At 40.8% G+C, this 26,725-nt stretch overlaps 1 protein-coding gene across 1 annotated transcript; it reads right to left on the bottom strand.

Annotated features, from left to right (window-relative positions):
- Window positions 1-256: 256 nt before the first annotated feature.
- Window positions 257-26,725, bottom strand: LOC147056861 (phospholipid-transporting ATPase ABCA1-like). Its single transcript, XM_085912441.1, has 48 exons — window positions 26,306-26,725; window positions 24,513-24,606; window positions 23,707-23,848; window positions 23,465-23,583; window positions 20,346-20,467; window positions 19,298-19,489; window positions 18,137-18,226; window positions 14,398-14,641; window positions 14,173-14,312; window positions 13,983-14,099; window positions 12,761-12,955; window positions 11,606-11,814; window positions 11,346-11,522; window positions 11,046-11,268; window positions 10,692-10,913; window positions 10,389-10,593; window positions 10,175-10,288; window positions 9,924-10,098; window positions 9,704-9,835; window positions 9,448-9,587; window positions 9,197-9,334; window positions 8,832-9,061; window positions 8,696-8,768; window positions 8,406-8,608; window positions 8,231-8,282; window positions 8,036-8,140; window positions 7,771-7,919; window positions 7,414-7,538; window positions 7,207-7,305; window positions 6,889-7,078; window positions 6,719-6,813; window positions 6,588-6,620; window positions 6,401-6,506; window positions 6,198-6,272; window positions 5,931-6,100; window positions 5,659-5,836; window positions 5,241-5,356; window positions 4,962-5,106; window positions 4,749-4,872; window positions 4,508-4,637; window positions 4,211-4,394; window positions 3,960-4,066; window positions 3,724-3,865; window positions 3,434-3,568; window positions 3,248-3,351; window positions 3,058-3,150; window positions 2,402-2,645; window positions 257-2,310 (listed from the first exon to the last, which is right to left on the bottom strand). The coding sequence occupies exons 1-48, from the start codon at window positions 26,369-26,371 to the stop codon at window positions 2,167-2,169; spliced, it is 6,807 nt and encodes a 2,268-aa protein (XP_085768567.1). The 5' UTR covers window positions 26,372-26,725; the 3' UTR covers window positions 257-2,166.

Raw genomic sequence — 26,725 nt, forward strand, 5'->3', positions numbered from 1 at the left:
TATATATATATATATATATATATATATATATATATATATATATATATATATATATATATATATATATAAATAAATACTGGTATTTTTTGACTAGTGCGTGCTTGTGAGTAATCGTACATATTCAATTATAGGTTTAAAAAATGTAGGTTGATATCAGTTAAAAATAATTAGCATGCTGCAAAAGATAATTAGTATGCTACACAGTTTAATCACCCAACCCTCCATACCTCACCCTCCCCAAAAAGTCAACTAAAGCTTTTTTTTTTCCCAAAATGTATGAACTTTATTTTGATAGTTAGTTAACACAATAGGCAACAGACTCAAACAGCTGTTGTTTAATACTTGAAAAAATGTAAACGAATAGTAATATTGAGCAGAAGAGGAGAAAATCACTTTACCACTATCTCTTGATTTCACCGAGAGCAAATTGGATATTTCTCAGTCAAAGCACACCTTGCTAAAATCACCTTTAAAAACAAAGATTGGATGCTGTCGTGCAGGACATTTCTTTTGGGACGCACGGTTCAATGTCTTTTAGCCTTCCTGAGGGTCCACAACATGCTTTCTAATAATTACAGAGCTGTTAGGAAACACTTTGCAGGATTTTACTGGTCATTCAGCACCAGTTATCTATTTCAACCCATCTATTTGGTCAGAGCACTAATTAAATCGTAGTGGTCCCCGATTGTGTCCGGTCATGGCAGCACAATTAATATTAAGAGTTTGGCAACTTTTCACCGTACAGTAGTAACATGTTGTAGTTTGTTTTTAGTTGACCTAATGGAAAAATGATGTGACATCAAAGCACAGCTTTAAATTGTACAAAACAGTTGCCTTGTCAGTATTCTGCTGGTTGATACATATTGAATTCAATTTGGCACGGAACTGTTTTGTCATTTTTGTGTGGACATCACAAGACCTCAACTGTACATAACATTGACCATGTTTAGTTCCATCACAAGGAAAGCAGAAGTACAACTGACATCAAGCATAAGTATGAATGCTACCTTTCAAATTTCCCCTCGCCTACTAATCCTTTTCCCCCTAGCCTACTAATCCTTTTCTTCATTTAGAGCCTTTGTCTTCATGATGTTCAGAAAAATCTACAACGAACGAAGCAGTCTGCAAGCTTCACCACACTCACAATATAGTGACGTAACTCCACTAGAGTGTGTCCAGGCGTTGGAAAGCATGCATCTCTCATCTCTTTAACATCTTCTTGTTCATCCACTCAAGTCCAAGATGGTGGGGGTGACTCAAAAGATGGCATTACAGCTGCACACCATGTACAGATATCAAGAAACAACATTTTGTTTTGTTCTTTGGAAAGGGAAGGACTGTTTTTTTTGTGCTTTGTCAAATGAGCTTATAAATCCTTTTCTGGTCTCTATATGTGGATGGTTTTGTTAATGGAGTGCTCACATTAAATCCCATTTCACAATAGGCACTATGATGAACTAAAAGTCATGACATGAGGAACAACAAATAAAAATTACAACAATGTTATGTTGTCAACTGTTATTCAAAGAGAAGAACATCAAAATTGCGATTTATCGCAAATCGAATTAGAAACAGTGTCACAAATATTGTGTTCCTCCTTTGAAATGTATTGGACTGTTTGAGCCACATGACGCTTTATAAAAACTGCTCCTGGTAACGAAGATATTTGACCTCGAAAAGGGATTGAAGTCTTTAAAATCCTTTTGGCAGTGAATGATTGGAACATTCTTTTCCACCTCCCCCAAAGTAGATTATTATACTTTTTGGAATGGGCTTTCAATTAGACTTCTTCTGACAGAGTAGCACGGCTACTTTTCCAGTCAAGCATGACGACGTCGCTTCAAGTGTTCGTAGTGAAGGAGAAGCACCAGTCTCCAACCCTCACAAAAGTATCTTCTCGTCTTAAATATATAGATTTCTTGCATTGATTTGCATCGAGTTCAGTGTTTCATAATACCTGCCGTCTATGCCTCAGAATATCTTTCGAGGCTGTGCGCTTAACAGCAGGTCCACTGAGACGTAATAAAAAAAAAAAAAAAGACTACAAATGACAACAAAATAAAGTGAACATATACTGTCTCCCGCTTCTGCTTTTGTGGCGCAGATCATGTCCGTGGTCAGAGTCGAGAGTGACAAACAGTGACACCCACTGATGACATGCTGGAATCAGACACAGCTCTCCCTGGTCTTGCTGTCCATGAGGAAAGAGTTGAGCTGGGAAACGTTCACGACCACCGCGTCTCGTTTGCTCAGGTGGACGTCTTTCAAGTGGTCCTCGTCACTTTGGTCCTTGGCAAAATTTACAAACACCTTAATGGGAGAAGGAGAAAGGAAGGTTAGATCATCTGTGGCCAAAAAGAAAAGACTTACTGTTTATATAGTACACAGGTTTTGGCATTACTTGGTCTAGCGTAGTCTGAGAGACAGAGTAGTCCTCTATTCTGAGTGCCTCCTTGTTGGTGGTCAACAGGGAGAAGATGCGGGCAAGGGAGGTGAGGGAGGAGGGCAGTTGATACTGAAGCATGTTACGATGCTTCTCCTTCAGTGTACTGCCAGGAAGTTCCTGTTCGATGAAGTCCATCACCGGCCTGAGGTCAGGATCAGGTCCTGCCACCCTCAAGATGATGGTGTAGCCATCTCCAAACCTGAGGGGAAGGACAAAGAACTTTTATTGTCATGGCAGCCAAAATGGGTATAATTGACACTTATGACATCACAGTGAATACAATTTGGCAACATTAACTCCCTCACTTCATATGAGAGGACAAATATCACATTTATAAACATGGTAATGAGAGTAGCAGTAGATTTCTCTCAAGGCTGTAACATTTGTCACCAACGTGACAATTTTCTCAGCAGAAAAATGAGAAAATTTCATTTGAAATTCAGAATCCATAAGTATATTAAAATCTGATTGGCAGCGTGTGGATACGCTTCAGTGTGTGTATTCTCAACGACATGTAATTATGGCCTCCTTGATAGAATAACTTCTTATGAAAACCTAACCTTCTTGACCAAGGTCATAAGGTCAGTGACATTTTCTGCAGTGATTCCTACCTGTTCTTCAGGTGCTGCACACTCCCCAGACAGCGGAACCTGCCATTAACCATGATGGCCATCCTGGTGCAAAGTGCTTCACACTCCTCCATGCTGTTCAAAAAATAGGCCACCAATTCAAATTATATATGTTTCGGAAAATACAGGACATCAAATACTCAGCTGGTGTCTTCAGTTTTTAAATTCTAACCTGTGGGAAGTCAGGACGACAGATCGTCCCTCCTTGATAATACTCAGTATGGCGTTCCAAAGGGCACGCCGTGCTTTCGGGTCCATCCCTGTTGTAGGCTCATCCTGTTAAATATTAACATGATGTGAATCCCTTTCATTAAGGAACTTCGAGGGCGACTAATGATTGTGTCCGTTTTCCTCTTACCAGGAATACAACAGGTGGTCCTCCTATGAGAGCGATGGCGGTCGACAGTTTCCTCATGTTGCCTCCACTGTAGCTACCTGCTGATTTGTCAACATACTTGACCAAACCCAATTTGCGAATGCCCCACTCTGCCACCTGGTGGAGAGAACCAAACATCAGCCTTTTCCCCCCGCCATCTCTAAAGGAAACTAACAATGTCTGTCGCCATAACAAATGTATCGTGGGTTAATTGTCTTGATGGGCCAAGGTGCTCTCCAAATGCTTATTTTGGTTATGTGTGTGTTACTGACCTCACACACTTCCTTCTCAGGAACACCCCTGAGAATGGCATAGAACTCAAGGTGCTCTCGTCCCGTCAGCAGGTCATTGATGGCATCAAACTGCGGACAGTAGCCCATGTTCTGATGGACCTCATCTATTTCTGTTGTAACACTAGAGTGAAGCACATAAGCACAAGGAAAAATATGAGCAAACATTTCCAGCAAAAAGTTCTAAAGTATATTTTTAAGTGTTACACGTTTCGTACCTCTTGCCTGCCAGGTAGGCCTCTCCACTGGTAACCACTGAATCGCCTGTTAGCATTTTGAACGTACTGGTTTTTCCAGCTCCGTTGACTCCCAGTAAACCAAAACACTAAAACATAAATAATCAAGCATTTACATATCATTTCTATTCCATAAGAAACCAGATCAAGATTCCACTGTGGTGAGCTTGATGGCCCAATTCAAATTTGTCTATCGTCAAGAATGTTGAAAGAGCAAGAAATGTATCCCCTACCTCGCCTGGGGGAATCCCAACGCACAGGCGGTCCACTGCGGGCTTCTGTTTCCGCTTATAAATCTTAGTCAGCTGACGAAGCTCCAAAATATCACTCTGTCCTGCACCGCTGAGGATTCTTTGCCTTTCTCTGGCCACATCTTCATCTTCTTCTCCGATTGGCTTCAGGTGACTGGATGAGGACCTGTAAAGACGTGGAGAGGTGAGGTCACACTCATTAAGGTATCAGAGAGACATCTGAATGTGAATGCTTAAAAATGTCAAAGAACACAGATAATATTCTTTCCATGTACACACCTGGCCTTGATACAGAAACGATACTGGATGAGGATGGTGATGCAGAAGAAGATGACTCCCTCAATGGCCATTGCAAACAGGTTCTTTCCCACCATGTCCCAGGCCAGAGGGGAACGGAAACGGTTTTCCCCTAAACGCCCAAAAACATCTCGTCAGAACCCACAAAAATGTTTTCATGGTCCATATTAAAAGTGGTACGGACTAGTTTAATCTTTCTGCCAGGCCACTCTGCTGCGCTTACCAAATCTTTCCAAAGCATCAGCCATTGCTTGATTCTTCACCATGTCGATCAAACCTCTTCCCAGACAGAAGTGAGGAAAGATGAGGAATACGTTCTTCAGGATGTCATTGATGCCACCAATCTCCTGAAGGGATCCAAACATTCTCTCTCAATTATCATAGTTTGCTGTAAAAAAATGGCTATGGAATCCAAATGAGAGAAGATGATATTTACATTGCCTCCAAACAGCTCCAGCACAAACGTGGACACGCTGCCGTTTATTCCTATCAGTATGTTGACACTGGTCAAAACCACGTAAGCTGTGCTGGGTATCTTAAAGAAGAATGAGGCCGGGTACATGAGAGGTGTGATGGACCACCTGGAAAAACAGAAAAGACACTTTCAAACACTATTTACGTGTGCAAGGCTGGTTTCAAGCACATAGAAATAACACAAATACACGATATACATATTCAAATCGATAATACATAACAAAATTACACTTCAACTTACCCATACAGCAGCAGCAGCAGGGCCAGCACAGGCAAGTTTGTGGAGGAGACATAAGCATCTTGTTGGAAGCAGACGAAAATGATGATCACCAGCGTGGCAGGTACGATGTAGTTACACTGTAAGAAGAGGACAAAAAATAAAAAAAAATAAACATTTCAGTAGGCTGCAACCATTTTGAGCAATGTAGATGTAAGGTGCAACCATTTTGAGCATCACGGGTGGGCATAATGGCAAGGCACGTATTATCTAGCCTGTGGAATGAACTAGCAGTAAATCATTTAGCCCAACTCCAACAGTTAAACGAGATTTCAAAAAGAAATTCATGGAGGTATTTTGTTTAAGGAAGGCAGCTTTCTAAGGTCACATCATTCACAAGTATTTCTCCTATCACAAAACAGATTGGAGAGGAATGTCCTACCATGTCCCAGACAAAGTTGGCCAGCCAGTAGAGGAAAGGTTGCACTCCACTGATAAACTGCAAGTGTTTGGCCTTGTTCACCCTCTCCTGGATGAGAAAAACGACAAAGCTGGCAGGTACAAAGGACATGGCGAAGATCACGCAGATGGACACCAGCACATCCACCGATGTAGTCATTCTGACAAAATGAATGAATGAAAAACAAGTCATGATTTAGTTTTCTTGGAATTATGTTGTTTTTTTTTTTTTAGGGATTGTTTCAGTTGACTTACAGGGCAACTTGTGACAGCTGCTCCTTGGTGAGGTTGAGGGGATGATTGTATGCCGTGATAGCAAACTTGGCAGGGTCCTGGCCAGCTGGCAGACTTGCTCGAAGGATGCCGTTGTTCATCACATTTAGAAAAGAGCCAATACTGTGCCAGCCCTTGTTGTTGAACCAGATCTGTCAACAGATGGGACATCATGCCAGTTGTTGTCAAGTTGTACATTTTCAGTCACGCTCCTTAACTCTTTTTTTATGCATGTCTGCATGCACTAACCTTGACATTATGATTGGTGTCTAATCCTTGAATGAAGTTGGAGAGACTGCGAAAGAAACGATCTGCTGCGGTTCCCTAGATAGTTGGTGAAGAAGACAGACTTTGAAGTATGATCTTTGTCTTTAAGTTTTCCATATTTTAAACATTTTTTTATGCCCATTTTGTTTTCAAAGAGTGAAACAATTAATTCTGACACTCCTCACCCTTTCGAGACGGAAGCGCCTACGCAATTGAGCAATTGCCTCATCGATGTCGTCTATCTGGGCTGGAAACTGAGAGCCCTTGGCGCCAAGCGAGAAGCCACCATATCTGTGCACAGATAAATTCTTTTAATACCAGAGACAGCCCAGATTCAAGCTCTCAAGAGGGATTGAACGTCAGCTAAAATACCTAAACTCGTTGACCCAGATCTTGTTCTTCAAGCTAGGAGGTGATAGAAACCAAAAAGAAATGAATGACCACTTTGGGGAAAAATGACTTAAAAAGACAAATAATATGGGAGCAATAATTAAATGTGTCACCTTTTGCCAATGATCTGAGCGTAGGTCTTCACCAGATAATCTGACACGTTTCTGCCTGTCAAATTCTGAAGAATGTCGGTGTCACTGAGCTTCATCTGAAAATAAAGCAGTCAAAATGGTTAGGTTACAGTTTAAGTAGGGTAACCTGTACATTATTTGCCTTTACTAACTTGTGGCGGTGGAAGGCCTCCTGCACCAGCTGGACATTCAGGCAGCATCCTTTTACGGCCATCGCAACTGCATTCGCACAGCGGTGATGGATTCTCCATGGACCAGTTGCCGTTGTCGAACATGTCCTTCACGCTTTGAGGTACTTCTGGAATCAACCATTCATTCTCCATGCCGGCGCACGAAGTGTCCCTGCAGCATACAGACATATTGATACAAAGTCAAAATAAAATGATCACTAAATTTGTTGCTAATAATGAACATATTTGGTTTTGAATCCACACAATTGATTCTGTTTATGTGTTTCTATTATGACTCACAAAAGGGATTCTCCTTCCACGCAGCGTGTCGTAAATCCCGATTTGTCTGTCAAAGCTCCAAGTAGTTTGTTGGCATGAGGGTCCTCGGGTATGTCATTACTATAAAGGCACACAAATAAGTTGAATTTAATGTCCGTTGAATGAGAGGGATGACATCAAATGTGTTTCCAAGCAGTTATTTTCATAATGGCTGATCGATAAGCATACCTGACAAAGGTAAACTGCTCTCCATACATGCTGGGACGGAGAGCCAGGCTGGGGTACTTTCCAAATGGTGGAACTATTAAGCTGAACACCAGCGCAATACACACAAACACAGCTGGGAGGACAATCTAGTGAAGTGGGGAAAAAAAAAAAGCATATTTTTTTAAAATGAAAATTAAAACAATATAACTTGGAAGAGAATGATAAAATGTGGACAAAAGTACTGAGTCACACCTCTTAATTAATCAGTCGCAGATTGAGCTTAAAATCTTAGTTCCATTTAAGTCATAATTCTTCATCTTATATTGACACTTAGGACAATTATTTGCATTTAACTTTAAAAAAAAAAAGGCTTGTCACCTGTGCAAAAAAGCCTTTCCTGGAACGTCGCGCATAGAGGAATCTTTTCCAGAGTAGTGCCACAAACTGCTGCCGCTTCAGACTCCAGCCTTTCACCTGGAATGAGCCTTTACCATCACTGCCACTAAGCCAGTCAGTCTCACGGGACTCTGTATGAGCAAGCATACAAAGCTTGATTATTTTTTATGACATGATTTTTATTTATTTGTTTGTTTGCATTTATGAATGACAACAAAGACTTTTAGTAATTCTACTACTGGCTCACCTTCAGAGTCATTGAAATCAAAGTCATCTTCAGTGAAGGGCTTCAAGCAGCTCTGATGGTCTCCAAATGCATGACGGCGACGCGTCCTCGTCGGCACAACCCCATCTGCAAACATGTTATGGCATGTTTGTTACGTTTCCTTAGGCAGATTTTGAACATTTTGTACAATAATCAATTCAATTGATCAGAACTCACCTGAAAGTTCCACAGAATCAACTCCACTGTCCTCAGCCACTTTCAAGAAAATCTAAAAGAGAAGACGTGATTAAAATATCAGCTGAGGGTCATGATTAAATCACATTAAAAAAAATATGATCCATGCACACTTGATTGCTCACAGTAGTATTAAGGCTACAAAAAGACTCTTTACCTCCTCCAAGGTTGTGTCCGATATTCCATAGCTTGATATTCCTAGGTCGGTGAGACGGTCATCAAGCTCATGGAAGAGCTCTACAAAGGCTCCGTCTTTAGCTGACTGATGGGGTAAGATATAGGTGAGCTCGTGTCCGAGATCCTCCACCAGGCGAGCCTCTGACACATGCTTGAAAATCACGTTGGAGATGAGGGAAACATCTGACGGCACAAGAGAGGTCTAGGTTTTAGTTTGCAATAAATAATCAATATGTGTTTCATTTGTAAAAACATTTTCTTTTTTGTTACCGATGGTGGTGGTTTCACTCTCTGGTTCACTGCCAAGGCCGGCATCAGAACTGCTTTCAGAGACGCTATCCTCCTAAATGAATGAATTGAAATGTAACCCAAGACTGTATCATCACAACATCACAAGCCGTCCTACCTTCTCGGCTTTCTTGATGTAAGACACGGTGCTTGCAGAATTCCTGCAGGACTGTAACGCCAAATCGTAGTCTCGCTTGACCAGGGTCAGGTAGTAGCCAGTGCCCAGTTGGGTCTTGAGGAAGAGGGAGGAGCCGACACAGCATAGCTTGCCGTGGGAGATGATGGCGATGCGATCACCCAAGATGTCAGCTTCATCCATGTGATGGGTGGACAGGATGATGGTGCGGCCTGACAGAGGGATAACAACATTGCTGTTCTGACCTCAATCGTGGTGTTTTCATTGACATGTTTCCATTTTATTGGATTGTATGAATCGGATCCATCATGTTTATGTGGTGAAAATGAATGGAATATCCAATTTACCTTGTCGGTATTTAAGAAGCAGGTCCCAGATCCCCCTGCGTGCGTAGGGGTCAACTCCAGCGGTGGGTTCATCCAAGATTACAACTTTGGAGCCTCCAACAAAAGCTAAGGCCACTGATAATTTCCGCTGCATTCCACCTGAATTAAAAGCAATGGGAGAAGGGTCACAAAGCGAATCCTATACCAACAAGCTGGTTTCTTGTATTATAGACCAAAAGATGAAAAATTGGGCAAAATAAAAGTGCGCCGACCAGAAAGTGTGCTGGTGCGTGACTGTCGCTTATGAGGCAATCCAACATCTTTGACAATTTGTTCCATTTCGGCCTTTACAATGTCCTCAGGCAGTCCCTTCAGGCGAGCATAGAACCAGATGTGCTCTTCCACTGTCAGCCTGCATTCACATCAAGCAGATCATGAAACAATGCCAACACAATTCCCAGGAATAGCAAAATCCATCTTAATAAAATCAACCATCTCTCATGACTGCAATTGACTGTGATTACGTACATGCTGAAAAGCACGTTGTGCTGGGGGCAGACACCCAGATTCTGCCTGATGGTACTAAGCTCCGAGCGAATGTCTTTGCCTAAGATGTAGGCTGTTCCTGAAGTGGGCGGGAACAACCCGGTAAGGATTGACCTAAGAAATAATAAGCAGGGAAAAAACGAGTCAATCGTCTCCTTGAACGGGAACATTCGTTGTTGACGCACATGACGTGTTGCCTTACATTGTTGTGGTCTTGCCGGCTCCATTGTGACCCAGGAAGGAGGTAATCTGTCCTTCGTAGAATCTCAGGGAGAGCCCATCAACTGCCAGCTTGTTTCCATGACTGTAGACCTTTACCAGATTCTCAATGTAAACGCCTGGATCTATGTGGCTTGGTTCCTCCTCTACGCACGTGGCTGGAAACAATTAAAACACCACATCAGCATGGTTTAATTACATTTTCTCACCTGAGGAAAAAAAGTAGATTTGTACCATCAGCGTTGCTTTTCTTGGACATAGGAGTCGATATGTTCTTGCTCTGTTTCTCGCCACACCAGTAGGTCTTAGTTAAAGGGAAATACCAAGGCCTGGGGATTCCATACTGGCCTGTGATGGAAATATTTACAGTCTTTTAGTATTTTATCAACAATGTTTCTGATTTACCACGTCTGCTGATTTGTCAAACAGCGATTATGAGAACACTCACCCGGGAACACAGCTTCAATGTACCATGTCATTACTCCATAGAGCACAGCGTCAAAGAGCATGAGACAGATGGAGGTGGTCAGATTGTAACTGTCCTCTTCAAGGGGGCTCGCCAGCAAATTGGACCACTGGATTCCCACACCTTGCTCCTCAAACAGGGATAAGTATTCACAGCCAAATCCAAAAGCCACAGGAGATAGCAAGCTCTGCGAGAAGAATGGAAAACACGATAATCCGTTAATGCTCAGAGAAGGTAAATTCACAAACAAGGAGTTGAGTCGGGATTATCCAACTCTCTACACACCACAACAATTTTTCCTCCATATCCCACGTAGTCTTGCCAGGCAACACACAGCACGTAGGGCAGGTAGAGGGTGAAGTAGATGATTCCACCACAGGCTGCTGCCAAGTTGGCGCGAGAGAAGATTGTGCTGATCAGGAAGCACTGCATGATGGTTACCACGCCGAAAGAGCTCAGGAAAAGGAAGACCACGCCTGAGTCGCTGTAAGGCAGTAAGTTTCCCATCTGACAGGAGAGCGCAAAAAAAAAAAATAGATAATGAAAACATTGGGGACACGCACACACACGCGCATACGTTGACATTCAAAGTTTTATTGAAACAGAAAAACAGAATCAGAGTTTTGATTGGTTACTGACCTTCAACAACATGACTAATAACCCAGCGCTGATCATCAGTGGAATCAAACTGCTAATGAACCAGCTGAGCCACAAGATGCCGTTGTTCAGTCCCATAATCCTCATGGTCTCCTTGAGCCGGGCTTCCTTCTCATAGACCACCCCCTTGATGATGATGGCCACCGAGTACATCCATGCCAATGTCATGAAAAGAGGCATCGATCGACTCATCACCCGCAGAAAACTATAAGAGCAAGTGAGAACCAGAACTTGATACATCAGCCTCCTGTAACATTGTTTTTACATTGTGGCGTCACTTACATGTCATCTACGTAGCAAGGGTAGGGCATCTGCTGAATGTAGATCCCAGTCTTCTCCTTGGTGCCAGTCACAGCTCGGATGATTCCCTGTTCAATCACATCCTGCAGGTAGGAGAATCCGCCCCAGATGTAGCGCAAGTCCTCAAAAGGGTCTGCCCTGGGGCCGGGGTCCCAGTAGCTATAAAACACAAAATTCAAAAAGATCCTCTATAGCTCGAGTACTTGTTCCTGAAGAGTACTTCAATGGCACTTCAAACATACCCATCCTTGATCTTGTTGGTCCTCTCAACATTATCGATGTCCATGCGGATTTTGTAGTTGACTTTGGGAGGCAGGTCAGAACTGCTGCCATGGGTGATGTCAGGGAAAACAATTCCTGCCCAGAACTTTTGGTTGTCGAGCAGACCCATGGATTTGTTGACCAAGCGCTCCTCGTTTGCTACTGGCTCCAGTTTGTCCAGGTTTACACACTGATTTGGAAAGAGGGAAGGGTGGGTTATGGCAAGAGGTCCACATTTGAGGATTAAGTACCGGTAAATAAGACTCGCGTGAAGCTACTTCTGAAAAATATTACAATTGTGATCCTAAATGGTCGATAAGGGGTACTTTACATGGGCTTTGAATAGACAGTGCAAGAGCAAAGCAAGAGCTGAGCCTCTTAACTGATTTAAGCTGTCCTGCACCAGGTGTCTTTGAGGACATTGAGTTCAAAACCTGATGAAAAGGCAGCCTGAGGACGACAGGCATGTTTGAACTGTTTGGCCCTGACATAGTTCTTGTGAAGAAAGACAGCAAGATGGCATTATATGATCCTTAGGAGGTGGACCAAGTAGGTCAGTAGGTCGGGATCTTGTTTATAGTTGGGCTTGACATTGCCCTTGTTATGCAAGTCAATGCCATTTGCCACATGAATATAAGGAGACCAAAAGAGAGATTTTATTGTATCTGCCGTAATCTGAGCATCAGTTTCGAGAAGAAGAACGTCACAAGGCCCACTGAACTAGCAACCTTCAAGAATCTGATCCCTGACGGAGAAAAATAAAACACACAAGGCCCTTTCAACTGGGAGAGAACCCTGGTTAATTTTTGTCGGGACCATGATGTCATGGCTCTTTAGCCAAGGCTTGGCATGCTGACCCACTAAACATAGAAAGAGACAGTATGATGAATCGATTGACACACTGTAGTACTGTTACAAGAGCTTGAAAACAATGTTAACACGATGACCTAAATGGCCAATTAGGAGCTTATTGCCTTATTGAGTTTCCTCTTGCATAACGACCTAAATGAGAAGTTATTTCGAAAGCTGAGAAAATGTTTCATCTGTGCTTTTCCTAGCAATACTGAGCTAGTTAAATTATAATGCAATATTTTTTTTATATTACTTTTTTTTTTAAGTACTTTAATCATACTGACTTCCATAAAGCGGGTGATGGTGTGTATGGCCTGGTCAGTTTCATTGAAGACATCCCTCCAGGTGTATGCTGATCCTGCTGGTCTTTGGTCAGCTGATGATTTGGAAAGGAAGTGCGACACATCGGACACCCGCCACTCAGTTCCACTGAGTTGGGTGTTCAAGAAAGTGGCACTGGCGTTATTTTGGAGCAGCGTCTGGAGGAAAATCAGAGTTTTGTTTCAATCATAAAAAAATGTATATGACTTTTAATCATAAAACAACAACAAACACTCTGCATGCTTTATGGCTAAAATCCGAGCCATTTTTTGATATTCCCTCTCAGGCTTTTAAAGTTCATTTTCCCATTCCACTACCGAGGCAAGACAGACTTTAACTGGGTGAACATTCATCAAATAACACCGTTTTACAAAAACAAATAGATCATTTTACTCGATTGCAAATCATTATTATTATTATTTAAATAAAAACGACTTGCAAATTACATATGTATATGGATATACAACTCTACTCTCATAATTTCAGCTAAAGTTAGGTACTACACAGTTAAGTGTTACGCATTTCATAGCCTATATTTATAATACAAATTTGAATTCATACATGGAATGAAGAAATATTATTGTGCGTTGGTGGTGACTTTTAGTATTATGTCAAATGTCGTTTGAACATTGAGCACTAGATGGCAATGATAAACTTTTAACTTTAAAGCAGCCAAGAGCAACCATTTTGTGAGGATGCCATCTGAGACATCCTAAACTGGAGAAGAAAAAAAAATTCTTGTGATATTTTCATTTCTCGTTAGGTGGCTGCATTTCAATTCCCGTTAATCAGCCCTCAATCATATGTAAGCCTAATTATACAGCAAGTAGAATTGTTCATTCTTTTTTTGTGTCTTGAGAATGACTAGAAGTTCTGAAAGGGGTTGAGAAATTGGATCCCTGAGCAATCGTCTCTGATGTTTGTTCCTCATGTTTACCCTGAAAACAAGTCAGTCTGGTGTTCATTTTCTCTACCTTATTTTCACACAGCCTGAGGATAAACTTGGTTGGGCAAAGTTGTTTATGTATAACAGTTGTTATATAAGGTCATAACAAAGAAGAATGGATAGTGACGCCAGTCGAGTGTTTTGGTACTGAATTTAGGCAAGCGCCTAATGACACTGCTGTCACAAGTTTAGAGCAAGACAAGTTGAATGTGTGTGTTCTGTCAGTGTAGCCCACTCACCCTGACCAAGTCCATTTCTTCACTGTTCTCCATGAAATTCCACACTTTGGGTTTCATCTCATCCCACATCCCACCAAGGTCCCTCAACAGGCCAAGCTCCTGAAAGGTCTTGTTCACCTGGAGGACCCAATGCCGCACATTAATCACCATTTAGAAGGGATGATCTTCCACCAAGACTCTAAGTGTATACCTCGTGGATTATCCTCTGTGTGGCTGGAGTATCTGGGGTGTACAGGATCTTTCCCACCAGCAGAGGCTTCAGAGCTCTCCAGATCATCCTGGAGATGGGACTAGACTCCAGTCGGCGCATCATGCTGTTGCAATAAGGAGCTTGACAGACAAGAAACAAAGCATTTAGAATTAATGGACATCATTTCAAACAACTTTCTAAATAAGAGCGTTATTGGGCACTTACTGGATGTATTGTCATAAGTGGAAAGGGGCTCATTGTCACTGTCATTGCCATGGTTTCCAAACAGTGCCTTGTAGTTATTATCTTCATACCAGTTGAGAGACTTGATTTTGAGGCCGCCTCCCTCTGGGTGGCCGCAAACAATACGTGACACAGCCTGGTACATCTGATTCGGAGATCCCGTGGCATTGGCAGTGAGATAAAGGATCTCTTTTCGCATATCTTTCCAACTCTTCATGCTCGCAAGCTGGAGAGACAAACACAACACAGTGTAAACAACAGGAAGCATGCTTGGATGAGTTTGCTCTGGAACAATTCAAGAGCCCAAACTGTAAACCCAATGAACGAAAAAGAATTGTGAGTCTTTGGGGTCTCTCTCAGGTGTGCAAAGGTCATTGATACAAATACCTTTGCTTCTAAGGCATACAAATGTTGACGAGTTAAGGGAATAGACAATTCTAGAACTGTGCACATTATTTCAACTGGTAAGATGAGTTCAAGTGTAAATATCTGACCATCAAATATCTTCGAGGCATATTTCCCTGTCCACAGAATCTCTTCACTGTGTCACTTTCCAGGAGAACAGAACAAAGTCACCGGTGGTTTTAAAAACACAGTTGTGCTTGTTATTTTCCTCACATCTCAAAGTGTAAACGCCGTGAATACCAGATGTGCCAACGATCAAGTATCACAACACAGTGAGTGTCTGCGAGAGCCTATTTTGAACTAACTGATGGTCATGAGCAGCACTCTTAATGTTATTCCAGACATGACGCCATGTGTGAGCATGTATGCGCTGAGGGGTAGAAGGCACTTAATAGTCAAACAGATGGTGATAAATCTCCAGTCTTATCTGCTGTTCTTTAGTGTGTGAGCCCTGATAACACGCGCAGGCTGCTGCGACGCTTGCATACTCTTGATCATTTTTAAAAGGCTTGTGTGCCAAAACATTGTTATTATTTATGACTGAGTAGAAGAGGATTTGCTGTAGGACACACTATTATAGCCAGTACTGTTATTGTGATATGTAATGCCTACTTTTGGGGAAATATGGTTGTAGGAAAAAATATATATTAACAATTATGATGATAATTGAAATAGTAATATATTCAATTCATCAATTCAGACGGTTTGATTGATGCTGATGTTATAGTTAAGAATGAAATGGCATCAAACACACACGTATGTCTTCTGTGTCTCAATCAAACCTGCGCCACAACTTAGACCTGCTTTTCTTTAGTTTATTATCTAGTCTGTCTTTTGTCACCAAATTATCAGGTGTGCCGGATGTGTGTAACAGCAAAACGCCTTCAGTTCGCCAAAAGGCACAGATAGACCCCAGCACGGAAATTAAGATGTGGCAGTTTTAACGCTGAGTGCACGTTTAATTTTTGTTATTGCTGTTGTTTTTTGTTATGTCAAGCGTAGCATTTATTCAGATTTTGCCTTTCCATATTTTGTGAAAAATATGCTCACAAGCATTTGACACATTTGTCTGGCCTCTTTCACTTCCTTTGTGCAAGATATACGAGACTAGGTGAGCAGACAGGCACCACAGTTGCCACAGTTTGAGAAACAAGTCACCACAAGTTCTGCATTAATTACATTGCGTCACCAACTCGTGATAGAGAAGGAATGGTGTGGGAGTGTGACCATTTTGTGTAACAAAGAAAAAGGAGCGAAGGAGAACCTTTTGTCTCTGCAAATGTGAAATAGAGGTTACTTGAGTTCAGGTTAGGGCTACCAGAAAAATATGAGCAAATATTTAAGGGAAAAAAGCAAATCCTCCGTCAGATACAGGCAAAACGCTGGAGACACGAGGACAAAGAGAGGTTACTATCGGTCATTCTCATCAAAGCCAACCACTGCAGGCTCCACAAGTACCCTGCTATTATACACGGACAAATGCTGCTTAGCACACACACACACGCACACACTGCACAGACATGCATAGTTGTTTCAGAACTAAATAATGTTATTATTGTCAGGATAATTTCTAGCTTCAGTAGTTTAACTCCAAACATACACTTCTTATTCTGTCTTTGCTTTTTGTCCACAACACATTCACATTCATCGAACAAAACTGAACATTGGGGCAGTTTGTTCTGAGTGCGGTTAGGTTTGGGCTTTGCTTGCAGTCGTATCAAATCACCACTGTTTTTAAGAGTTCCGTGCAAAAAAAAGCAGTGAGCGTGTGTGAAGCATGTTTTATAGAATGCATATCTGTGTGTTTGTGGAAGTGTCGATAGTGATGCAAGCTACTGAGAACTAAACTGTGGAATGGTCTCCATGGGCAACAATTTAGACAAACTGTTTCTATGAAACTAAATAAATGTCATTTTCCAAGAGATACAATGGATAGGTTAGCATGGTTGACCGGGTGAGTCACCCACACGTCCACACATGCACACTTCAGCCGCCTGTTATGCCCCATAATAACCTCCTCCAAGCAGTCTGTCTCAGGTTACTTTAGTTCATCTGCATCATCCAGCTTTAGAAGTCAGAATCACCAGGGTATGAATTGCTTATATGTCCAATTATCCAGTTCATTGACAATTGAAGGCACCTACATTTTACCATCTTACCTATCATGCTCAATTATCATCATTATAGGGCACGATAATAGTATACACACTTAAAATTATCTTATATGTATATTGATTGGTGGTAAATGAAGTGCAAGCACTTTATTATATTTAAATTGATTTTTCAGGTTGTCTGTACTTTTGAGTATAAATCTGACTGAAGACTTTCAACTTGTACTCCCTGCATTTGAAAACACATGTCTGTACTTTCTACTTCATACTTTGTCTCAGATGAGAACGCAACTTCAGAGTGCGAGAAGTATGATATTCCACATTCACGGTCTTCTCAAGACAATTGTCTTATGTACGCTAGAAAAATGATGTTCAAATCATTGTTGTGTTGGATGTATTTGATTCATAAACAACAACAGTGGGCATCGCACCCTCTGACTCACTGCACATCAATTCACTCATCATACACGAACGCGGATGAACCCTAACCCTTAACCACGTAAGCAGCTTCGCACCAGAGACTTCAACACTCAACATCTCTTACAAAACAAATATGCTCTTTCATTTCTGGTTCAGCTCAACATGTTTGAACCCCAAACACGGCCAGACTGCAATGCATCAAGTTCTTTCCCTTTCATCAACATTTTAAAAAAAAAATCTCAGTTCCAAGCAAAGATAGGTAAGGATATACCCTAGAAGGATAAAAAAATGATCAATGTCTGAAAGAAAACAGTTGTTCTCACTGCTGATTAGAAAGGAAACCCGCGTCGGCACAATGCGCACTGTACTGTAATGCTTTGTCAGCAAAGTAGAGCACAGGCCTAGGACAGGGGTGTTTGTGTCTGAAAAAACTAGCTAACATCCAGTGTTTCTCATTCCTTGTGTTAATGTTCTGCAAGATTGCGTTGACTTGGGATTAAAGTTTTACTTTATTAAAATAAAATTGCACAATGATGAGAAATAAATGTAAAAGTGTAACCCAAGCGTGAATAGTTATTAGAATATGTGTGTGTGTGCGTGTTTGTCAGTAAAATGAGCCCTAACCTGACGTTCACAACTGCTGATCGTTGAAAGTGACTCATTTTGAGAGCACGCTAACAAGAAACTGCACTCTGGACACAAATATTTAATTTGTCTTATTTCTACAGTGCCTCATAAGTCAATGTTGTGCATGTATGCGTTTAATGCAAGCGTAGTTCAAGTACCTCCACGGTCAGCTCTCCCAGGCTCTCCAAGAGATAGTCAGTGGCAGTGGAGACTTCCTGAACAACTTTGGGATCAGACTTAACATCCTTCTGTGAAGAGAACATGAATACATGAATTTTTTGCAAGTAAAATCAATCAATAAGCCACCTCTAAATCATTCTATCACACAGTGTCGTTGGTAGTTCATTGACGTCTTGTAAATAGATTTTCATGGGGACTAAGACTTGTTTTTAGCTCGAATAAAGAAGGAAGGGTTATTTGAAAAAAAATCTAATCAGTTACCTATTATATTATAATCAATAGTTATTAGACTCATTAAAATGGTTGTAGTTTTCTACAATGAGTTTTAGTAAATACCAGAGCAAGAACCTTGACATTGTTTTGGGGTGGGTGAGGGGGGTTAGGCAATATTATAAAAAGGGGAAGGAAGGAAGCTGTGAAAGAACAACAGAGCACAGTGTCTGGCCCCTCATGTTACCCCGCCTGTCATACTATTGAAAGTGTGTGTCTGTTCCTGTATGTCACACTCAGCAGTCAGCTGCTAAAATGTCTCACACACATTCAACCACAGGTGTTGGAAAGCAACCTTGGAAGAGAGAAATGCTAAAATTGTCTTGTATACTTGAACACGGCCTTGTTTTATCTTGTACCAAACATGCAAACACACCCACACACAGAGCAAACAATTATGAGGTTGGACTAACGTAGAACATGACAACTTTATGTATGCACTTGTCTTATTCTAATTTCCATTTTTTTTTTCAATTCTATTCTATTCATGAACATTTTGTAAAACTCCCATCAGAATTGTTCCGAGTAAATGTTTTACAGTTCTCGTAAGTTTTCAGCTGATTAGCGTTTCTGTCCGTATGCAAGATCTTTTTTTCAGCAGTACAGAACATTTCATTCACCTCTGATCATCATGACTCACTTGGCTGTCATGGGTAAGAAGGCAAGGGGAACAGCTTTATTGGGAAAACAAAAGTAGGGGAAAGGTAACACTGGTCAGCAAAAGAAGCTGATGTGTTGAAACAAGCCGAAAACCAAAAGAATTGTGGAAAGCAGAGGAGAGATGTGGGCTTTAGGCAAACTTTCATGTGTGCAATGGATAATATTTGGCTAAAAACAAAAAAACAAGTACTTTTAATGAACACACTTACACGAATTGGCTTGAGAAAGTCCAAGTTGGACAGGAAATGGCTCTGTGCCTTGTCCAGCCAGTCCCTGGAGGACTTGCAGATAATTTCTTGCGTCAGACGAGAGACATTGCGATCAGCTATATGCACAAACTCCTCCAGAGGCGTTATGTTGCACAGGTCTCTTAGATGAAAGCCAAAACCTTTTGTCAAAACCTGGACACAGGAAGAAGAAAGGATACAAGACTGATTATGCTTTGTTGTTTTATGAAATGCTCCATGACTATCAACACAAAACACTTTGTACATGCGCAAGTGAGTGTTGTAACAGTGCCTTGACGTGCAGTACTTTTCATTTTTCAGAGATGTGATTACTTAAAACATGGACTCATTACTGTTTTTCTATAGGATCCAAAACACAGAATAACATCCTGCTATCAGTACTGCAAACAAAAATGTTATTTATCAAAGCTGAAGTGATGAGTCATCAGGATTTACACAAGTGTTTGGGTAATTTTTAGGATCTTGCATTAAAATAAAGACTCCCCTCGAGTATTGAGCAATGACCTTGCTTGCAAGGTTACTGGAAGCTCATCCTTATTGATCAATAGACATCTTGGTAGCGGGAGTGGGTGGAGCCGAGTCACACCGCAGCACTGTGTCTGCACGTGAGAAGTGACGGAGGGAGGGTAGGAGAAAAGGAGCAGTCATGTGACTCTTGGCCCCGTCTGGGAAGTGACTTTTCAGCAGCTGCTGCTGCTGCTGGCGTGTCTGTACATTGCTAACATTAATTCATGTAAGATGGTGACCGATGAACAAATAAATATATATATATCTGCATACAGACATTAATTTAAATTAACAAGCAGATAGCTGCACTAAAGTGAGGATGATTTTTTTTATTCAATTGTGACTTATTTTAATTAAAATAGAGCAAAATGTAATGCAGAGGGCATCAGAGGCTGGGGAATTACAATGATTTTCCATGTGGAAAACAGACTCAACATACTGTTTAACACATTGACAATGTGCATTTTCAAATTTCGAAATAACACTCATCATAATATTCTACCTTTTCCAGATTGACATCGGCCTCCACGATCTGCTTTAATGCATGGCGAGGGAGTGAGGCGTTGTGATGCAAGAAATGCGAGAGGGTTTCGTTGTCCTTTAAAAAGTCCTTCAATTTGAAACCTAGAAGAGTAAAAACAAACAGATTAAATCCAGAACCTTTTGGGATAACAACTTTAGTTACATAAACAGTATAAATCAGAAATATGTCGGATCGTGAAGACCTGCTCCGTCAATAAAATCAAACAGTGAATGTCTTTGACAGAGGAACAACCGAGTTTTCTAATCATTAAACCATAATTTGGAATCATTGCCTTATGATGAGTATTGTCTGTGCAATTCACATTCTGGTCAGACCTGGTGGACCTTTCCTGGAATGCAGCACTGGACATAATGAATGACTAAGACATTTGGTGCATGATAAAATCGATTGCTGCGTATCACATGAACTTGATTTGTTCAAATCACAAAATGAAGGATTCTTAAGGGACGGTGTTTAGTGATGCGAAGTATCACAAACTGGAACAAACTGCTCTGCTGTGACTGCTGAATTCAGTGGATGTCAAACAACTTCTCTAAACACCCTGACTCAGTTTCATGATGACTTGCCCGTCCGCCTGCATGAACTCACTTTAGCCCAAGAAATGCACTCACTAAAGGTTACTTGAGGCCATTTCACTTTGCTCGACATCCTGCCAGATGGTTCCTTCCTGTCTTCTGCACACGCACAAAACAGTTTGCTGCAGTCAAAATGAACATCCCAAAGAGGAAGTGAAAAACTTTAAGGTTCTACGGCTCAGTGTGGGTTTTTAATTGTGCTCTTGTGTCCATGAGTTGTCTTAATTCTCTGAGGTGAACCTCCATGGAGTGCTAATAGCCTCTAATCAGTGTCCCAGTGGGAAAGAGAGGCCCCCATTACAGGGTATACAAAGGGCACAGAGGACAACAGCAGACTCGATTCTACAGTACACGCTCATTAAAATAGGAGGTCATGTGGTCAAGAGACGAGTGTGGGTCCATTTCAGGTTTTTTATCTAATCTGTATGTGTTTGTTGTGCTGGATGTGGAGGATTGCAATCTCCATATTAACATTAACGTGACTCAGAAAGACTGACGGCGCCTTTTTTGTTGAAAAAACAAACGTTAGTTCAATTCACTCCATGGTGACACGTCCCACCACTAACCAATCTGGTCTATAAACAGGCTGCTGTCATTGTGAACGCGAACAGAAGTTGCTATGCGGCTTTGACGGCACTGAAATCAATCCCACCATTTTATGGCTTCATTCTGGCTTGCAGGCTGTGAGCCGATAAAAAAAAAAAACAATTGCAGGAGTTGATTTGAATCCAGCCAGTCTTTCCTGGTCTGGGTGTGGAACAGCTAAGAAGGCATTTATCTTAATGACGCATAAAGTTAAAAAAAAAAAAAGCATTTAAAATGTGCATAATGGGCAAAGTTGGTTGTGTTGAGCAATGTTTGTATTGGGATGAGGAGGAAAGATTTGTGGACCATGAGGACATGCACCCATTCAATTTTTTTGTGGACCCAGATGAAGGTCCATGTCCAATTTGTTGAACATTAAAATATATGACCCCTTTGAAATTGTCTTTTATTTCTCATTAAAAATCACTTTGGTTGGAAAAAAAAAAAGACGGTTGACAAATTGAGAATATTTTGATGGATGGTTCTACTCTCAACTGAGAGCCATTCTACACACATTAAAAATCTACCTTTTCTTTTTAAGCAATGCATTCCATTATGTTAGTGGAAGACCACTACACACTGCACATTTAGAAATTGACAGTTCCACAAATGATTCAAGCACTGGACTGGTAAACACAATAGTCCCGCATTACACAAATCATGGGCAAACAATAATATTTACAACTCTTTGTAAATGTGATGTTCTACTTCTATTAATGTGTAATATTTGACTTGCTGTTGTGCTGACTTGTGTAATATCTACTCCATGTCGGAGTCTCATGAAACTTATCTTGGGCACATTTATTTATGGAAACAAACTGATCACATGAGTATTGGAGGCATATTCAGAAGCAAATTGATTAAAGTAGAACATACTCAAGCTATTTATTATCTTGTTTTGCTTGTCATATTTGCTGAGCATTCCGAAGAGGTAATGGTAGTTAGCACATCTACATTTGGAAAGTTCTAGTTTTGACTCCTGTTTGGAGCTTACGTGTTCGGCCCAAGTGCCTGTGCTTCGCCTTACATTCCGACGGCATGCTTGGGAGATAAATGAAGGACTCTAAATTGTCCATAGATGTGAGTGAGAGGTTGAATGGTTTGAATGTGTTGAAGTGTTTCTGTTTTGTTGCAAAGTCAAAACAGGAGTTTTTCTTATTTGAAACGATCTGCACCAAGTCGGCTGTGCTGCCAACAAGCAGACGTTATCTTAGAAACGCAACCTTTCTCAGCAGCAAAGGTCATGGCTATGACTCTGGATCTGTTGCTCCCACAATCATTCCAAACATTGCTCTAAAAGTCTAAAGAAAAATCGAAGTGTGCTTAACGCTTGAACATTGTGTGACAACTGAAATCTACTGCCTCGGCATAGAAAGTGTCAACATTCAAGTCGGGACAACTTTCAGATTTGTGTCTTGGCTACAGAATAATTGTCAGGGTGGTACACGTATACGTCTTTCCTTCACTGGCACGCAATATCACAGGCAACACCCAGTGGCCTCTGGGAGTCCGGGCCCCCTAGCCTGTTGTACACCGATAAGGAAAAACTTGACTTTGTTATACAAGTCGTTACAACATATTTTGTTAATCTACTGACGATCCATGATTTCTTCAAAAAAATGTGATGATGATTTTTGACTTGAAAAGCGAAACCTTTCAAACAGCTACATTGTATAAATCAAATAATTAACTCAATGTGTTTTCAATAATTCAGATGTCTCAAAACAGACACTTTTATGTAGTTCTAGGAAGCTTAAAGAAATTCTAACTGCGTGAAACTGAAATTGGCTCACTAAAAGAAATCTGTGAGCTGGTAAAGTTGTGTTGGAGTCTTATGTTGTCTTTCCTTATCAACCCCAAAAAGAATTTCAAATGCAAATACAGTGCAAAACAAACTGATAAGCAAATGGTCCTTACGGGCAGTATTCTTCTGCATCTTGTGGAGGGCCTTCAGAAGTTCTCGGTAGCCCTCGTAACTTTTGTCGTTCTGGGTGTACAACAGGATCTTCTTGGCATCAAGGAGTAGTCGAGAGATTCTGAAAATATACGCGGTACATTTCCAGTGAGATAAAATAGAGAGACTTTGTAATCAACGGCATACAAAAGATAATCATTGCACTACGGTATGAATGTTGAAGAAGGTCATTTTCACCACTCACATAGAATCGTTGAAGTTGCCAACCACCCCAGGACTCTCTCCAGGGGTTGGGTTTCGGAAGCAGGGATTGTTGGCGTTACAGATGATTCCTTGTACCCAAGGCAGAGTGCCTGCTGACGGCATGGCTTTGTTTGGGAAATGGCCTAAAAATGTATACATAGTCATTATTTTTTAGTTAGTTTCATAGTCTGAAAGACAAAGTAAATGGAAAAAAAAATCAATGGGAAATATTTTTACAATATGTGTTAATAAACAGATCCAAATCTTTCATACCACACATGTGGCCTTGACTATACTGTTGAAGAGACCCATCACTAACTTTGCTGCCACTGAAGCAATTTACTGGACAATTTATACTCATGAATTGATAAGCATTAGGGGCAAATTCAACAACTAATTTGCAAACTCTCATTTGCCTTCATTGACTTTCTATTGATGCAATATTTATTTAAAAGCACCCACATATATCATGACTGTAAACCCAGTAAAATATTTTCAGAATATATTGAGCTGTAGCCTTCACTGAGACATCAGTTCATGAAAGAGTTCTGTTGCAATTTAATGATTGTATTTCCATGAAAACCCCGTCCCAAGCGTCCAACCAAATATTGACAAATTTCAAACATCCCCCTGAGACAACATACGTAGGAAAACACACAACATCGATTTTACTGAGAAATTATAGGCTAGCTGTGTTTAAAAAGGAAGGATTAACAAAGATGACTACAGCATATAGATTTTTGCAATATATACTGAACATTGGTTTTTTATGTTTAATATTGTTCATCCTTGTAACGGGCATCTTACATTCATGTTGTTCATATGGTGGATAGTAAATTCGAACTGAGATGAGGATGAGGAATATGAAGAGGGGCCAGATAATCTCGATCAGCAGCTGAATCTGAAAAATAAGCAAGAAATAGAGGAGATGAGATAAAAAGATCAACCGCACCCTCTCAGTAGAAATCAAAATCATATTAAACCTGTGCTTAGTCACCGCTTTGCTCAACTAAGATCCTTTTGATGTGTTAGACATACACAAGTGCATGTGTCAGAGATGAGAGGGTCAGCAGTCATCTCCAACGTGACACAGAGTGGTCAAGTAAATAGGTTAATAAGTGGAGACAGAGGCAAGTCTGCCGCCTTTGGAAGCCGTTGGGTTATGCCGCCCATCTGTTCCATATGGCTGCTAAGTCTGAACCGGCATGGCAGACAATCACCAAAAGCAGTGGGAGGGAGGGAGCGACAATACAGACATTCTCCCTGAGACCGCTCTGTATCTCTTTGTTGAAAATCATTGGGCTGAAAATAAAGCAGGCCCTGCCGTCACTTCGGGGAAAACGTTGCTTGTTGACGGGAAGTGATAAAGGACTACTGTATGCAAATGACAGCACTTCATTTGAACAGAAGTCGGCTTTGTGCTCCATCCGGCCCACTGCTGAATGCGATGGATATAACTTGGAGTGAGTGGACGATCAACTGCTCAAGATATTAACTGGATAATTGAGCCAATATGCACTTGTGGTTTCACTAATATCAGGAATGATTTTCAGACTTTGAGCCCAAGTGTGGGCAGACATCAAGCCCTCCACTTGCAGTTTCTGTCAGCGTCAACAAAAAAGAACCTAGACTCTCAAAGTACCCTAACAATAAAACAGGTGGTAAAAATCAGATGGATAATTCTAATAAAATACAAGGGTCCTGGATTTTAATTTAATATATTTAATGCCTTTTTAATTCCATTTTAAATTAGTCGTAAGAGCAACTTTGTAATACAGTGGAGCCTCGGTATTATGAATCATGTTTTCCCATTAGAAATAATGAGAAAAACATTTAATCTGTTCCAAGCAACAACAACAACAAAAACACCGTCATTTTTTCATTTGCGCATTTTTGTCCGATCGCGCAACTGCAGCGCACCGCCGAACGCGCAACCGTAGCGCGTCGCCGACCACGCAACTGCACCGCGCTGGTCGCATTATTTGTGACAGAGCGGCCGCTGAAATTTAGGAAATATTTTTAAAGTCCTGATGTACTTTCCGAAATTTAAGTGGAGCTCAGTGCGCAGGAAGTTTAATTTTGTACGATCGCGCAACTGCAGCGCACAGGCGACCGTAGAGCGCCGCCGACCGCGCAACTAAACCGCGCTGGTCGCATTATTGTGATTTCAGACATTTAGTGTCAATCAACACCTTATTATTGGATACAAGGACTCAAAGTCTTTAAAGATTTCTTAAGAATCAGCAGAAACCCTGAAATGGCAAAATACTAAGGGAGGAATTGGAACACTTGTTAAAAACTTCAATGTTCTAACCTTAACTATCTTCCATAATAATTTAGGGTATTTAAAAAACACATTAAATCAAACTGTTTTGACAAGCTGATAGTAATGTAAATAGATATTTTATAATTAGGAAATCCGTTTTTTAAAATAACTTTACTTGTGCCTTGATTACGTTTAGCAAAATACATTAATGTTGGCAAAAAACAGAAAAACTATAACGTAAAATTAGACACAATGACATTTAAAAAATAATAAAACCATATTGCCAATTGACCTACCATTGCGTCTTTCACTTTACCATATTACTTATACTTACAGTCTGTCTTCTTCGATAGGTGAAGTTCTTCCAAAGCAGTAAACCCAGTTGAGTGGAGACAGCCATCACACTTTGCTCCTGAGCTCACTCCAGCTCCTCACTGCAAATTGAAAAAACAAAAAAAACAAGCAGTGGGTGTTATAGCCTCTTCCATTGACCACAGGTAGGAGGAGACCGTATCGAGTGGAATATGACAAAATATAAGAATTCCGAATAGATCAGTCAATTTGAATAAAACACAAATCACAAACCAGTTAAGTCTTAATTGTTAATATCTGCACATATCAAAGGACTTCAATAGTCATTTAACTGTGAAACTCCAATAACTATACTTGACAAAGCCACGTTGATGATTTCATTATCATCAGTGGGCTTCTTTGGTGAACATAAACCATAAATACTGCTCATTTGGTCACCCCA

This window comes from Syngnathus leptorhynchus, chromosome 5, assembly GCF_054491065.1.
Source record: "Syngnathus leptorhynchus isolate UIUO chromosome 5, UIUO_Slep, whole genome shotgun sequence".
NCBI lineage: Eukaryota > Metazoa > Chordata > Actinopteri > Syngnathiformes > Syngnathidae > Syngnathus > Syngnathus leptorhynchus.